At 53.8% G+C, this 16,155-nt stretch overlaps 1 protein-coding gene across 1 annotated transcript; it reads left to right on the top strand.

Annotated features, from left to right (window-relative positions):
- Nucleotides 1-1,796: 1,796 nt before the first annotated feature.
- On the top strand, nt 1,797-11,377 carry LOC128310862 (tetratricopeptide repeat protein 28). The gene is made up of 5 exons (XM_053047599.1): nt 1,797-1,958; nt 2,292-6,319; nt 6,391-6,530; nt 6,607-6,789; nt 6,862-11,377. Exons 1-5 carry the CDS (start codon nt 1,797-1,799, stop codon nt 10,893-10,895), a joined length of 8,547 nt encoding a protein of 2,848 aa, XP_052903559.1. The 3' UTR covers nt 10,896-11,377.
- Nucleotides 11,378-16,155: the final 4,778 nt, after the last annotated feature.

Here is a 16,155-nt window from a genome sequence, read left to right as displayed (position 1 = left end):
AAGGTCTATGAAATCTCAAAGATTCAGGAACCTTCAAAGATCTATGAAAGATCTGAAAGATTTAGGAACCCTCGAAGAACTATAACGTCTCAAAGATTTAGGAACCTCAAAGGTTCAGGAATCGTCAATAATTCAGGAATTTTAAAGATTCGAAAATCCTCAAAGATTCAGATATACTCAAAGATTTATGAATCCTTGAAGGTCCTTGTATTCTCAAGGACATAGGATCCTCAAAGATTCAGCATTCTTCAAAAAATCAGAATCCTCAAGATTTAGAGACCATATAGATTCATAAATCTTTAGGATTTCTCAAAGATTCAAAAACCTTCAAAAAGTCACGCATCCTCGAGCATTCATGAATCCTTAAAGAATAATTAATCTTCAAAGTTTTCAGAAGCTTCAAAGACGTACAGATACGAAGATTATTGTTACACGTCAGAAAACCTTATATATTTTGATTACTTACACATTGAGTCTTTGAGGTTTCAAAGATATTCATGAACTATCCACGATTTAAGCATCTTTTGACTATCGATACGTGATTTTTTTTTGTTGTGTATCGATTCACAGAACTTACCAATTACAATGTTCCTCTCAAAAGATTCATTAAGCCGAACAATAGTTGGAGTGCGCAAAGGCAAACATTCACGCAGAAACCGCTCAGGTCAGCTGGCAAGGAATTTTTTTGTTTCGTTTCTGGATTGAATGAAACCGAAATTTACAAAACTGTGAAGCAATCAAAATTCTTCTCCCGAGCGCAGAATTCTGCTACCGCCTCCTCGTGATAATAAAAAAAACGGGAGCACATTTCCATGCCGCTGGAGGGGTTTTGCGGCGAGAACGAGACTTGGCAACATTTCCGAGGCACCCGGGGCATACACCCAGCTCATCATTCGGTACCGAAAAGGCACGTCAGCGGAAGGGCAAAATCAACATCGATACCCCTATTCGTAAGACCGTGCGCACCACTCACCCTTGAGCCGGACAGGTAGTACCGACCGTGTGTGTGTGGTTGTGGTAAGAAGGTACACAGTGCAGTGTGTCTTCTTCAGCCACCGGACAAGGAGTCGGGGTTTTGGACAGAGCACTGGGTGCATGGGAGGAATGCGATAGGATAGATAGGCGAAGCGAGCAAGACAAAGATGACGGTGGCAACCGATTTCCGTACAGGGCGGCGGTCTCGAATGTAACACAGCAAGAAAAGAGCGATTTCATTCCCATCGTTTCAAGCGTTTGGTTTGACTTTTCGTTCAAAAAGCGAACCCCAAACGAGATGGGAAAGAGAAAAATGAAGAGAAGGAGGGAGAAAGAGAGAGAGAGAGAGTGGGTGAGAGTAAGAAATTGCGGAACAACACAGCAAAGGGGGATGATGATGGGCAATCTTTGGTGGCGACGGAAAGACAATGCGAAGAAATACCTGAGCGAGCGACAGACAGCCAGACACAGGGGGTGCGCGCTCACACACCCCCTAGGTTAAGATGTGATCGCGAGATTTCTCTCGCTCGATCGAAGTCGATCGTACTCTCGCTCTCCCTCTCCCTCGCTTTCTCTCTCTCTCAATCTCTCGAAAGGAGCAACCATTTTCGCACGAGGTACGCGTTCGAAGCGGTTTCCAGCGCGTATGCGCTCTCAGTTTAAGGTGAACCGCCGCGTGAACACGATCGTCATTGCCGGACGGTCCGGGGTCGCGAGTTCGCGATCGAGACACGGACTCCACTGTGCAGTGCCGGGTGTTGTGTGTTTGTATGTATGTGTGTGTGCGTGTGTGAGTCTGCCATCAATTCCCACCAGCTACCATGCACACGGAGCGGCGACATCGCCATCGGGGCCGTGGTACGGTGACCGGGCATCAGACTACCGGCGGTAGCACCGCGATCACGGCCACCGCCATCACAGCGCAGCAGCCCGCCATCCATCCCACCGTCTGGGAGATACTATCCGCCGAGCTGATCCTTTCGGTACCGTAATCGCGAGTTTCTCTTCGGCCCGACCATCCGCGCGCTGGTCGCTAATTATACAGTGCGGTGCAGCCGTTGTAACTGCTGCTGCCTCCGTTGGCTCGTCCTTATCGTTGACTGGCCCAGGCACAGCAGCACAGCGTTCGCATTTGTGTGTATGTGTGTGTGTGTGTTTGTGTGCGTGTATGCATGAGATTGTGTGCGTGTGATTGATAAAAAAAACGATCGTTAATGTGCAACTAATGGGAGGTTTTTCTTGCATTCTTTCATATTTTTTCTCCGGCCGCTCTCGCTGTTCCATCATCTGCTCCCTTTTTGTGTGACGTCGTGTAGAACGAACCGGAAGGTACGCCGGAACTGCCAGCGGCCAACAGGGCCCTCTTCCTCGAGAAGGTGCGCCAGTCAAATACCGCGTGCCAGAATGGTGACTTCAGTACCGCCGTCCAGCTGTACACGGACGCGCTCGGGCTGGACCCGGGCAATCACATCCTCTACAGCAACCGTTCGGCGGCCCGGTTAAAGCAGGGCCAGTTTGCGCTCGCCCTGCAGGACGCAACACGTGCCCGGGAGCTGTGCCCCCAGTGGCCCAAGGCCTACTTCCGGCAGGGTGTTGCGCTCCAGTGTCTCGGCCGGTACGGTGAAGCGCTCGCCGCGTTCAGTGCCGGGCTGGCCCAGGATCCGAACAGCAAGCAGCTGCTGGCCGGGCTGGTGGAGGCCTCGATCAAGAGCCCGCTGCGGCACGCACTCGAACCAACGTTCCAGCAGCTGAAGGCGATGAAGCTCGACCAGTCGCCGTTCGTCGTGATATCGGTGGTCGGGCAGGAGTTGCTCGGCGCCGGCCAGTACCATGCCGCCGTTACCGTGCTCGAGTCGGCGCTTCGGATCGGTTCCTGCTCGCTGAAGCTGCGCGGTTCCGTGTTTTCCGCGCTCAGTTCCGCCCACTGGGCACTGAACCAGCTGGACAAAGCAATCGCCTACATGCAGCAGGACCTGGCCGTGGCCAAAAGTCTCGGCGATACCGCGGGTGAGTGTCGGGCGCACGGTAACCTCGGTTCGGCATACTTTAGCCAGGGTTCGTACAAGGAGGCGCTAACGTCCCACCGGTACCAGCTAGTGTTGGCGATGAAGTGTAAAGATACGCAGGCGGCTGCGGCTGCCCTTACCTCGCTCGGGCACGTCTACACGGCGATCGGGGACTATCCGAATGCGCTCGCCTCCCACAAACAGTGCGTACAGTTGGTGAAACAGATGGGCGATCGGTTGCAGGAGGCGCGCGAGATCGGTAACGTCGGTGCAGTGTATCTGGCGATGGGCGAGTTCGATTCTGCGGTCGACTGTCACACGCAACATCTGCGGCTGGCCCGGAAGCTTGGCAACCAGGTGGAGGAGGCACGGGCGTACAGTAATCTCGGGTCGAGCTATCACTACAAGCGCAACTTCACGCAGGCGATCACCTACCACGAAAGTGTGCTGCGGATAGCGCAACAGCTCGGGGATCGTGCGATCGAAGCGCGGGCGTACGCCGGTCTCGGGCATGCGGCACGCTGCGGCCACGACTTTGTGCAGGCGAAACGGTGGCACGAGAAGCAGCTCGAGATGGCGCTGGCCGCCCGGGATAAGGTGGGTGAGGGACGGGCCTGTTCCAACCTGGGCATCGTGTATCAGCTGCTCGGGGAGCATGATGCGGCGCTCAAGCTGCACCAGGCGCATCTAACCATCGCACGCCAGCTGCAGGACAAGGCTGGCATGGGCCGCGCGTACGGTAACATTGGCAATGCGTACTCAGCCGCCGGGTACTACGAGTCCGCGATCAAGTACCACAAACAGGAGCTTATCATCAGCAAGGAGGTGCACGACCGCAGCGCGGAAGCGTCCACACACGGGAACCTGGCGGTGGCGTATCAGGCGCTCGGTGCACACGACATGGCGCTGATGCACTACCGCGCCCACCTGAACATTGCCCGCGAACTGAAGGACACCGCTGGGGAGGCGTGCGCATTGCTCAACCTGGGTAACTGTTTAAGCTCGAGGCAAGAGTTTGCCCAAGCCGTGCCGTACTACGAGCAGTATCTGATGCTCTCGCAGGAGCTGGGTGATGTCGCCGCCGAAGGTAAGGCGTGCCATTTTCTCGGTTACGCACACTACTGCATCGGCAACTACCGGGAAGCGGTGCGGTACTACGATCAGGATCTGGCACTCGCGAAAGATCTCCAGAACAAGATGAATATGGGCCGGGCGTACTGTAACCTTGGGCTAGCACATCTGGCCCTCGGCAACACCGGTGGTGCGCTCGAGTGCCAGAAGTACTTCCTTGCCATTGCCCACATGACCAACCACCTGCCGGGGAAGTTTCGGGCACTCGGAAACATTGGCGATGTGTTGATCCGGATGGGTGATGTGGATGAGGCGATCAAGATGTACCAACGGCAGCTAGCACTCGCAAGACAAACCCGCGAACGTGGCATGGAAGCTGCTGCCTGTGGTGCACTCGGACTCGCCCATCGGCTGCTGAAAAAGCTCGACAAAGCACTCGGTTACCACACGCAGGAGCTAACGCTCCGGCAGGAGATGAGCGATCTGCCGGGCGAGTGCCGGGCACATGGGCATCTCGGTGCGGTCCACATGGCGCTTGGTAACTATACGCACGCGGTGAAATGCTACCAGGAGCAGCTGGAGCGCGCCCAAGAGCTGCAAGACTCCGCGGTAGAGGCGCAAGCATTTGGCAATCTTGGCATCGCGCGACTCAACATGGGCCATTACGAGGATGCGATCGGGTATCTCGAGCAGCAGCTGGGCACACTGGAGCAGGTCAACACCCCAACGGCGCAGCACGATCGGGCGCGGGCTCTAGGGCATCTGGGTGACTGTTACGACGCACTCGGCGATTACCACACGGAAGCGATCAAGTGTCACGAACGCCACCTACAGCTAGCCATCGCGCTGCAGAGTCCACGTGATCAGGAACGAGCGTACCGAGGACTCGGCAACTGCTACAAATCCGTCGGCAACCTTCAGGAGGCGCTTGTGTGTCTGGAAAAGCGACTCGTGGTGTCGCACGAGTTGGGCAACCCGGAAGCGAAGGCGGCTGCGTACGGCGATCTGGGCAGTATACACAGCGCACTGGGCAATTACGAGCAGGCGATCAACTGTCTCGAGCATCAGCGTGACATTGCCCGCGAGCTCGGCGATCGTGTACTAACGTCGGACGCGATCAGTGGCCTGGGGGCAGTTTTCCAGCAGATGGGTGACTACGACGAGTCGCTGCGGCTACACAAGCAGGACCTCGAGCTGGGTGAGACCATCAACCATAGCACACTGCAGGCGCGCGCCTGCGGTAACCTAGGCTCCGTGTATGACGCACTGCGGAACTACGCAGAATCCGCGCGGTACTACGAGAAGCAGCTAACACTGACGTCCGATCGGCAGACGAAAGCCCACGCCTGTCTCGCACTGGGGCGGGTCTATCACTCAATGGAGCAAGTGCCGCAAGCAGTCGGTTTTCTACGCCAGGGCCTAGCCATCGCCCAGTCTCTCAACAAGCTGGAGGACGAAGCAAAGCTCCGCTACCGTCTCGGACTTGCGCTGGTCGCCTCCGGTGATGATGATGCGGCACGGCAGCAGATGGAAAGTGCCGCACAGATTCTCGAGTCGATACGCAGCGACCAGGTCACGCCGGAGGCGCGTACCCAGCTGTACGACCTGCAAACATCCTGCTATCAAACGCTGCAGCGCGTTCTCGTTGGGTTGGGACGCACGGAGGAAGCATTGGTCGCAGCCGAACGGTGCCGGTCGCGCATGGGTGCCGACTCGAACCAAAGTGCGGAGAATTCGCTCAACAACCGCAAAACGTTGCTCACCTGCAGCGAGTACATCTTCGACACGGTCAATCGCAGCAAGACGAGCATCATCTACTACAGTCTCGCTGGGACCGATCTGTACGCGTGGTTCCTGCAGCCGCAGAAGCGCATCGTGCGCTTCCACGCGACCAAACTCGACGAGCAAACGCTACCGATGATGAAGAAAAAGGCACTTCTCGGGTCGGGAACGGTTCCTCCGTCGGACAAAAAAGCGAACCAGCTGGAGGAGGCAACGGGTGACAACAACAGCCTGCTGGAGCAGTACATCAACTACGTGCGCGACTGTTTGGGCGTCAACTCGGGCAGCGTGTTGCAGGAGGGCGACGGTAGCGGTTGGAAGTCGTCGAACGAGAATCTGATCGATGACTTCACGAACGAACGGGCTGGGTTTTTGCGCATGGTTAACCGTAACCATTTGCTCAACTCGAGCAACTATTCGCTGAGTTCGCTCTTCAGTCTCGGCAGTGTTGGTGGCTCGGTCGCTAGTCTGCAGGGTTCAACAAGGTAGGTGTTTTAGCGCCTGCATATAATTCGTTCCGGATGGAACCGAACTAAATTGTCTGCATCCTCGGTAGGTCTATTGGAAGCCTGCAGGGATCGACACGGTCGAGACGATCGAACATGCTGCCACCGTGGCAAGGACCGTCCTGTTTACACGTCCTGTACAATCTACTACTAGCTCCGTTCGAAGATCTGCTGCCCGATATCAGCACAAGTAAGAATGGCCCCCAGTTTTTTTTTTGTTTGCGCATCTTGGACAAATCTCAACTAATGTTCATTCTCTGTTGCAGCTGCACGAATTGGACGTCGCGAGTTGATTCTGGTACTGGAGAAGGAACTCTACCTGGTCCCGTTTGCTATTCTGCGCAGCGGTGATGAAGATGGTGAATATCTATCCGAACGATGCTCTTTGCTGACCGTCCCGTCGTTGCACACACTGCGGCAAAAGAGTCGCATCAAGACGCGTGAACCAGGTAAGAGACGTGAACCATCTCAGCTCCGTTTCGTGTGAAAACGTGTCCTCAATTTTTGCATCTCTTTTTCAGCGGAAGGACTGAACAGTGCGCTCGTAATCGGTGGACCAAAGATTCCGTCCTCACTGTCAGACACGTGGGGCTGGTCGGATTCGCCCGCCTCACTGCAGGAAGCAGCCATGGTGTCCGATATGCTCAACACGAAACCACTGGTCAGCTCGAGCGCCACCAAAGAGTCGATCGTTTCCGAGCTGCCTGCGGCAGAATGTGTACACTTTGCGGCGAACGTTAGCTGGAAGCTTGGTGCGGTGGTGCTCAGCCCCGGTGAGGTGCTCGATTCACAGTCGCAGAAGCGTTACTACCCGAACGCGGCCGGTGAGCTGTTGGGTGGCGATAATGACGAGGAGACAACCGATCTGTCCACCACGAACATGGAGATACCACCGCTGTCCGACTTCATTCTCAGTGCGGCCGATCTGCTATCGATGAAGTTGACCGCCAAGTTGGTCGTCCTGAGTTCGTACCATTCGGTGGAACCCATTACCGGCAGTGGGGTGGCCAATCTTGCCGGCAGTTGGCTGTTTGCCGGCACGGGTGCCGTACTCGTATCGCTGTGGCCCGTCCCGGAAACTGCGGCTAAAATTTTGCTGCGCGCCTTCTACTCAGCCCTGCTGCAAGGTACGCGTGCCGCACGGGCCCTAGCGGAGGCGATGCAAACCGTACAGCACACGAAACACTTTGCCCATCCGGCGAACTGGGCCGGGTTCATACTGATCGGCGGCAATGTGCGGCTCTCGAACAAGGTTGCGCTAATAGGGCAGGCGCTGTGCGAACTGATGCGCACCCCGGACAAGTGTCGCGATGCGCTCCGCGTGTGTTTGCATCTGGTCGAGAAGAGCCTGCAGCGCATACACCGCGGACAGAAGAACGCCATGTACACCACGCAGAAGAGCATAGACAACAAGGCGGGCCCGGTGAGCGGGTGGAAGGATCTGCTGATGGCGGTCGGGTTTCGCTTCGAACCGGCCGCTAACGGCATCCCGTCCAGTGTGTTCTTCCCGCAGAGTGATCCGGAGGACCGGCTGTCACAGTGCTCCGCTAGTCTGCAGGCACTGCTTGGGTTGTCCCCGACGACGCTGCACGCCCTGTCGAAGCTGGTGCATGGTGCCGAAATAGCGGACGAGATAATAGGCGTGATGCGGCACGTGGTCGCACAGTTCCCATCGAAAGCAACCGATAACGAGGGTGCGATCGATGTACCGCTCAGCGTACGGTTGTGGCGTGTGTCGGGATGTCACGAGCTGCTCGCGTCGCTCGGTTTCGACCTGATGGAGGTGGGCCAAGATCAGGTGACACTGCGCACCGGCAAACAGGCAAACCGGCGCAACTGTCAGTTCGTGCTGCAAGCACTGTTGGCCCTGTTCGATACGCAGGAAGCACCGAAAAGCCTGGGCATCGAGTCCAGCAGCAGCTCGGAGTCACTGAACGAAGAGGAAACGGCCGACGAGCAAAGTGCCCACCAGCAACAATCCATCCAGCAGTCGCAGCAATCGCAACCAACCGTACAACAGCAACAACAGCAGCAATCTGCGCAACAGTGCCAGCAGGTCCAGCAGCAGTTGAAAGCGTCGTCCGGCGCAAGTCCAACACCGACGAGCGGTGACTCACAACAGCGGAGCATCTCCCCAGCGGTGACGGTAAAGTCACAGACGAGTTACAATTTCTCGCGCCCACCGCTACCACTGCGTCGCGTACCGTTCCTGAGCACCCGCAGTGCGTTCATCTCGTACGTGCGGCGCCGTGGCGAACCGGACGGTGGACAAACGGACAGTGCGCAGTCCGTGCCGAACGGGAACGTGCTCGATACGAGCCTGGCCAACACGACCGACAGTGAGCTGTCCGACGGGTATACGACGCAGCAGATACTGCTGAAAAGTGACCATCTTGCGAAGGGTCTCGGGTACTCGAGCTTACGCGGCACGATCAAGGTGTCGCGACCGGGTGGCGGTGGTGAGAGTGATGCCGCGTTCACACCCAGCCCGCCGGTAACGATACAGAACGTGGACCAAAACGTTTCGCTGGCATTAGCACACCAGACGCGCATCAAGAATCTCTACACAAACAATGGCACCGTGCACGGTGTGCCCGGTGCGCTGAATGGTGTGCACGGTCCGGCGACCGCCTCCGGCATGGTGATGGGTGGTGCCGGATCATACACGCTCCCGGATACACTTCGCGACGGCGTTCACCATCATCCGAATCCGGGCCATCACCGACGGCCGGATAGTTCCAGCTCGGCGAGCTCGGCCACCGATTGGGAGGGTTCGGGCCATGCGACGGTTCTGCGACGGGCGGCACACCAAGGCCATCACTTACCGCCATTGCCACCACCGCGCCAAACGCTCCCGATGGTGGAAAGTTTACGGCCACTGGCACCGCTTGCACCGGTGTACAACAACATCAACGGTGCGGTCGGTCCGGCCGGTCCCGCCGGCAAGAGTTCCGTCCCGAACGGGGGCCAAAAATCACTCTCGGTGCTGGAGTCGACCAGCTCCGATTCGGAGTTTGAACGTTCGTTTGATCTGCCCGGTTCCGGTTCTTCCAATGCCGCGTCCATCAGTAGCAAGCTGACGTCGTTGGCGCACAGTCTGCAGAGTATGAGAACTCGCAACAAGCTGAAACTGGGTCCTCCGCCTCACGGGCAGCATCTCCCGTCGCAGCAACAGCAGCAGCAACCACATCAACCACTGCACGGCCAACAGCAATCACACGGCCAGCTGCACGGTCAGCATCAGCTGCACGGTACGTCGACGGGATCCGCCACGACGATGACCCGCTCGAAGCACCCGGTTGATCAGTTCGGTTTCCTCGATCGGCTCAGCTGCCGGACGGAGATTTCCTCTTCTGCCACCCTCGGCAATCATGTTGCCCCACCCCGGAAGCCTCTCTCCACGCTTCCGGACGATGAGCGGACGCTTAATCTGAACGCCAACAAGCTCTACTTCTCACCGACCGACGCCGAGATGCTTCCGCTGGCGGAAGCGTCCCCATCCGATCTGGGGCTGGGCACCAAATCGCACGCCCCGTCCATCGGTCAACCGATGGTGGGATCGGCAGGTGTCGGCAACCTCGGCGTCCCGTGCACCACCGTCAAGGACGGTGCGAAATCGAACCAGAAAACGATCCAGGACTCGATCCTGCGCCATATGTCGCGCGAGATGACACCAACCATCTCGGAGGTGTACCACGAGCGTAATATCGGGCTCGGATTGGCACCATCACTGTCCAAGCTGCTGCTCAGCAAAAACTACGACGAAGCGCCAGAATTGGGTAGTAAGGGTAGCAACACCGTGACGGTGGCAGCGGCTTCTGCCGCGGCTGCCGCTGCCTCGATGCTGAACAAACCGAGCGCCGCTTTGACGGTGGGCAATCTGGCCGAGGCGATGAACGAGATCGAGATGAATGCGACCACCGCGGGCAAGCTGGACGAGGGCGCCTGTGCCATCTGCCACTCGCCGTCCGATCTGCTGTGCGGATGCAGTGCCACCTCGACCGTAGCGGCCGTTGCCGCCATGACGGCTGCCCTCGGTGCCAACACCACGACCATGGCGAAAAAGTCAAGCTCCAACAAACCCTGGCTCAGTAACGTATCGCCCAACATCGTGAAGGCGAGCGATCTTACCACCGCCGACATTCTCGAGCAGCAGAAGCAACTGAAATCCTCCGTCAGCAGTGGGCTGACGAGCAATCTGTCCTCCTCCACAGAGAACTCGCTCTCGACCGTGGTGAAGCGGAGCGGCTCACCGTTTTCCGATTTATCGCGTCGTGACGAAGGTGACGGTCGCAGCGTTGCCGATTCGCAGTGCTCCGGTAGCTTCCGGACCGACATTACCGGTTCCACGGTAACCACCTCCAAGAGTCAGCAGCAGATGGTGTCGTCCCAGCAACAGCAGCAACCATCACAGCAGCAACACCAGAAACAACAGCAACCGTCACAGCAGCAGCAACAGCAACCCGGTGGTAGCGAACAGAACAGTTCAAGCGGCCCATCCGTCACCACGACTACCGTAACGCAGCAACGGGGCAAGTACATCATCGATACGTGATCGATGTTGGCAGGCAGGTTTTAGTAGCACGCAGCCCATTTTGTTACGTCCATCCACGTGTGTGTGTATGTGTCTGTTGTAAGCAAACTGCCCAAGATAGAGAAAGACTGCTAGGTGTAGAATACGTGCAAGTGCGTTTTTTTTTTTGTATTTATACATATTTTGTGTATATTGTTTTCTTTTCTGTAGATAATTGAGTGATTTTGTGTACCATATACGAAAGGTTTTATAAGTTTGATTTAAGGCAGCCTAACGTAGCCATTCGCATTGCTAGGTAGAGATTAATATCATTTTATCCTCCCGACCCCACCAACCATTTCTGTACAGAGATTGTTTCGGTAACTGGACTACTCTTTTGGTAGAAAAGGCGGCACCGTTACGTAGTGCGCACAGGATGACTATTATTAAACTACAGTTTAACATGATATTTATGTTCGGCTGATGTACCACGCTGTACTTAAACGCTTACGTTAAGTTATTAAGACCCCAAGATTACAGATGGGGCAACAAAATCCATCGCTTTTTAAACTGAGTGTCTTGTTTTTTCGTTACATAGCTCTAGAAACGTGATCAATTGTGGCCTTCAAGCCTTTAAAATGGAAAGAAATTCTCGTTAATAGATATACTATTATCAATTGTCGAAAATTAGTAATTACAAAGTTTTCGAATGAAACTGTTTAAGAGGTAACCAGTTGAAGTGGAATGTATCGTGGTAGCTTCGGAATCGGTAGCCTGTTGACAACTTTTGCAAGCCAAAATTTATTCTCGTCTGACAAGCAGAGAGCTTTGCCAACGTATTGAGCAAGCTTTCTGTGCAAGTTGAACTGAAATATGCTTTGGCAGGTGTAGAATCTTTCGCCTTCATCTTTCTCGCAAGGTGACAAATCGAAGCAGTAGAAATGTTTTCTCCACTCACTCATTTGTTCGCTGCCTTCCGACAGGGTTTTTGTCATGTTTAAACAATACATACCTTACGGCGGTTTTCGAGAAAACTTGCTGTACAAGATGCTACCTCTTCCGTGGATGCTGTCCTGGTACTATACATTCGGAAACTGGTAGTTTTTGAAGAATCCAGTTGTTAAGCTCTGATACCAGGAGAGCATCCAACGCAGGAGGATGCTTTTTCCGTGTCGATCGAGCCAGAAAACGCGCCAAAACTGACCACTTTTTCAAGCTCCTGATACCAGGAGCAGGAGCGCCAAAACTGATCACTTTTTCAAGCTCCTGATACCAGGAGAGCATCCAACGCAAGAGGATGCTTTTTCGTGTGGATCGAGCCAGAAAACGCGCCAAAAATGACCAGTTTTTCAAGCTCCTGATACCAGGAGAGCATCCAACACAGGAGGATGCTTTTTCCGTGTCGTTGAGCCAGAAAACGCGCCAGAAATTACCAGTTTTTTCAGCTCCTGATACCAGGAGAGCATCCAACGCAGGAGGATGCTTTTTCCGTGTCTATCGAGCCAGAAAACGCGCCAGAAATGACCAGTTTTTCAAGCTCCCGATACCAGGAGAGCATCCAACGCAGGAGGATGCTTTTTCCGTGTCGATCGAGCCAGAAAACGCGCCAAAACTGACCACTTTTTCAAGCTCCTGATACCAGGAGCAGGAGCGCCAAAACTGATCACTTTTTCAAGCTCCTGATACCAGGAGAGCATCCAACGCAAGAGGATGCTTTTTCGTGTGGATCGAGCCAGAAAACGCGCCAAAAATGACCAGTTTTTCAAGCTCCTGATACCAGGAGAGCATCCAACACAGGAGGATGCTTTTTCCGTGTCGTTGAGCCAGAAAACGCGCCAGAAATTACCAGTTTTTTCAGCTCCTGATACCAGGAGAGCATCCAACGCAGGAGGATGCTTTTTCCGTGTCGATCGAGCCAGAAAACGCGCCAAAATTGACCAGTTTTTCAAGCTCTTGATACCAGGAGAGCATCCAACGCAGGAGGATGCTTTTTTCGTGTCGATCGAGCCAGAAAACGCGTCAAAATGACCAGTTTTTCCAGCTCCTGATACCAGGAGAGCATCCAACGCAGGAGGATGCTTTTTCCGTGTGGATCGAGCCAGAAAACGCGCCAGAAATGATCAGTTTTTCAAGCTCCTGATACCAGAAGAGCATCTTACGCAGGAGGATGCTTTTTCCGTGTCGATCGAGCCAGAAAACGCGCCAGAAATGACCAGTTTTTCAAGCTCCTGATACCAGAAGAGCATCCAATGCACGAGGATGCAGTGGAGGATCAATTCCCTTTGAGGCCCAGGGCGGAATTATAGTTGGGGCCTCTAATTTGAAAAACGATGCAGGAGGGAAGGGGAACATTCAGGGGACTTGAAATGAGATAAGGCGAAAAGGGCAGTAAGAAAGGGCCTACTCCGCCTACCGTTTGATCCGCCGCTGAGCCACCCGTAATCACCTTCTTCAAATGGTCCGCCAGGGCTATCACCATCTTCGAATACAATAACGAAACCGGCTATATCACCACCAACAACAGTTACCACTGTACCTGCACTCTTCTAAATGGAGCTACAACCATACGTGCGCCAACTTCGATAAGCTGCACGTGGTGGAATTTACAACTACAGCATCCAAGGAGCACTTTGCCATCGAATTGGTTCGCTCGCAGTGCTTCCGGGATATTCGCCATGCAACACTCAGTTGAAGCGGATACCTGAGGGCACAGTATCAAAATTCAATTATCATTGTTTGTGCTGTTGGGCAAACCAGATCTGTTCAACACCGTGACTTGTAATCCGAGTCTTGATAACAGGAATATAGTCCAGTACGATTTGCAATACAGAATGAACGAGTTACTAAGTTGTGAATTTCGATTCTTTTATTAATTTATTATTTAGTGGATTGTTTAACATTGTGTATCCCATTAATCAAACAACGCAAATTTTATATAATAATAGTAATTTGTGTTATGCACAGCCGGTTAGATTTGCATAGCTTTTAGCATTTGAAAACTAAAATCAAGTCAAGTTTTTGTGTTGAAAGACTACCTCTATAATCAAACAAACATCAGCAAAGTATCGAAAACAAAGTTCCCTTGCGTACAACTCAGAGTTCTGTTACGTAGCCCTGTAAACCGGCCTAGTAAGCTAGTCTATATATAAACGTTTGAATGCGCTAAGGAGAACCATAACGCCACTGGATCACATTTTCTACGATTTACGTACATTTATGATTCCTGATTAGTCCAACGCCTTCTACGATTTTTTCGCCCAAGGTACAGTTTCCAATCGGTTTACTTTTTCGGTAACAATCAGCGAAATTTCTTAGCAACCTGTTCCGCTCATGTAGATGTTTTAGGCGATGAACAAAAATTAACGGTTGATTTTTGTGGTGAGCTCCTACTTACTGAACTTTTTCAACAATTGGTCATGTTTTATAGCATTCTTTGATCCATTCGGTGCAAGGCCACGAGGGTTGCCAAAATGCTGACAAATTTGTCCAATGACCAAATCAGCTGTTCAACTGTGAAAAACACTATACCGTTGCCGCGCACACAATTGTTTTCAGATTTCCGATACCAGAAGAGCATGTTTTTCAAGAGGTGGAATCAATTTTCGCTGCAGGTGAAATAACCTGCAGCGTGGAATAAATTTGCCCATTACTATTGCATTGCATACTATCAAACCCGTGAGAGCGTTCACTAGTTTAAGGAAGATGGATGAAACGGAAAGCATCCTTCATCTCGCTCAAACTTTCCGTCGGCTGGTACGAAATTCCATACAAAACCAGCTGTTTTCCGATTTCCGATACCAGGAGAGCATCCACGAAAGAGCACCTAGTACAGCAATTTTGCTCGAAACCGCCGAAAGGTATGCAATGTTTAAACACTAACTTTCCCGTTTTTCGTGAAAAATTTCTTTGAAAACTACCAGTTTTCGAATGTATTGTACCAGGAGAGAATCCACGGAAGAGGTAGCACCTGGTAATTTTGCCCGCCTAAAAGTATGCAATGTTTAAACACTAACTTTCCATACAAACCAGCTGTTTTCAGATTCAGACTCAGGCACCTGAGCCCCTGAGCCCCTGAGTTAATTAGTTACTGAGTGAGCGGCACTCATGAGTGACTGAGTGCCTGAGTGCTGTCAATTAGCCGTCGATTAGCCGTCGATTAGCCGTCAAAAAGCCGTCGATTAGCCGTCAGTTAGACGTTAATTAGCCGTCAATTAGCCGCCATCTCCCTCCTCGTGTCACCACCCTCCTCGTGTTATTTCCCTCCTCGTGTGACCTCCCCCGTCGTGTCACCTCCCACCTCCCACGGGTCACCAACCACCTCCCATGTGTCACCACTTACCTCCCACGGGTCACCTTCCACCCCCCACTGGTCACCACCCACCACCCACGCGTCACCACTCACCTCCCACAGGTCACCACCAACCTCTCACGTGTCACCTCCTTCCTCACACGTGTCACTACCCACCTCCCACGTGCAACCACCCAAGGATCACCACCAACCTCCCACGGGACACTACCCACCTCCCACGTGTCACCACCCACCTCCCAAGGGTCACCACCAACCTCCAACGGGACACCACCCATCTCCCAAGAGTCACCAGCCCCCCAATTATCCGCCATCTTGTCCGCCATCTTGTCCGCCATCTTGTCCGCCATCTTGTCCGCCATCTTGTCCGCCATCTTGGCCGCCATCTTGTCCGCCATCTTGTCCGCCATCTTGTGTCCGCCATCTTGTCCGCCATCTTAGCCGCCATCTTGTCCGCCATCTTGGCCGCCATCTTGTGTCCGCCATCTTGTGTCCGCCATCTTGGCCGCCATCTTGTCCGCCATCTTGGCCGCCATCTTGTCCGCCATGTTGTGTCCGCCATCTTGTTACCATCTTGTCCGCCATCTTGGCCGCCATCCTGTCCGCCATCTTGGCCGCCATCTTGTGTTCGCCATCTTGTCCGCCATCTTTTGTCCGCCATCTTGTCCGCCAACTTGGCCGCCATCTTGGCCGCCATCTTGGCCGCCATCTTGGCCGCCATCTTGGCCGCCATCTTGTCCGCCATCTTGGCCGCCATCTTGTCCGCCATCTTGGCCGCCATCTTGTCCGCCATCTTGTCCGCCATGTTGTCCGCCATCTTATCCGCCATCTTGTCTGCCATCTTGGCCGCCATCATGTCCGCCATCTTGGCCGCCATCTTGTCCGCCATCTTGTCCGCCATCTTGTCCGCCATCTTGTCCGCCATCTTGTGTCCGCCATCTTAGCCACCCTCTTGTTCGCCATCTTGTTCGCCATCTTGTCCGCCATCTTGTCTGC

Source organism: Anopheles moucheti, chromosome 2 (assembly GCF_943734755.1).
Source record: "Anopheles moucheti chromosome 2, idAnoMoucSN_F20_07, whole genome shotgun sequence".
Lineage (NCBI taxonomy): Eukaryota > Metazoa > Arthropoda > Insecta > Diptera > Culicidae > Anopheles > Anopheles moucheti.
The sequence above is the reverse complement of the archived record's forward strand: the minus strand, read 5'-3'. Positions and strand labels throughout refer to the sequence as shown.

What these genes read in the sequence shown, in the direction of transcription:
- LOC128310862 (XM_053047599.1), top strand. Translation starts at nt 1,797, where the DNA reads ATGCACACGGAGCGGCGACATCGCCATCGGGGCCGTGGTACGGTGACC. An exon ending in AGTCTGCAGGGTTCAACAAG is followed by an intron (nt 6,320 to 6,390) that starts GTAGGTGTTTTA and finishes CATCCTCGGTAG; the next exon opens with GTCTATTGGAAGCCTGCAGG. An exon ending in CATCAAGACGCGTGAACCAG is followed by an intron (nt 6,790 to 6,861) that starts GTAAGAGACGTG and finishes TCTCTTTTTCAG; the next exon opens with CGGAAGGACTGAACAGTGCG.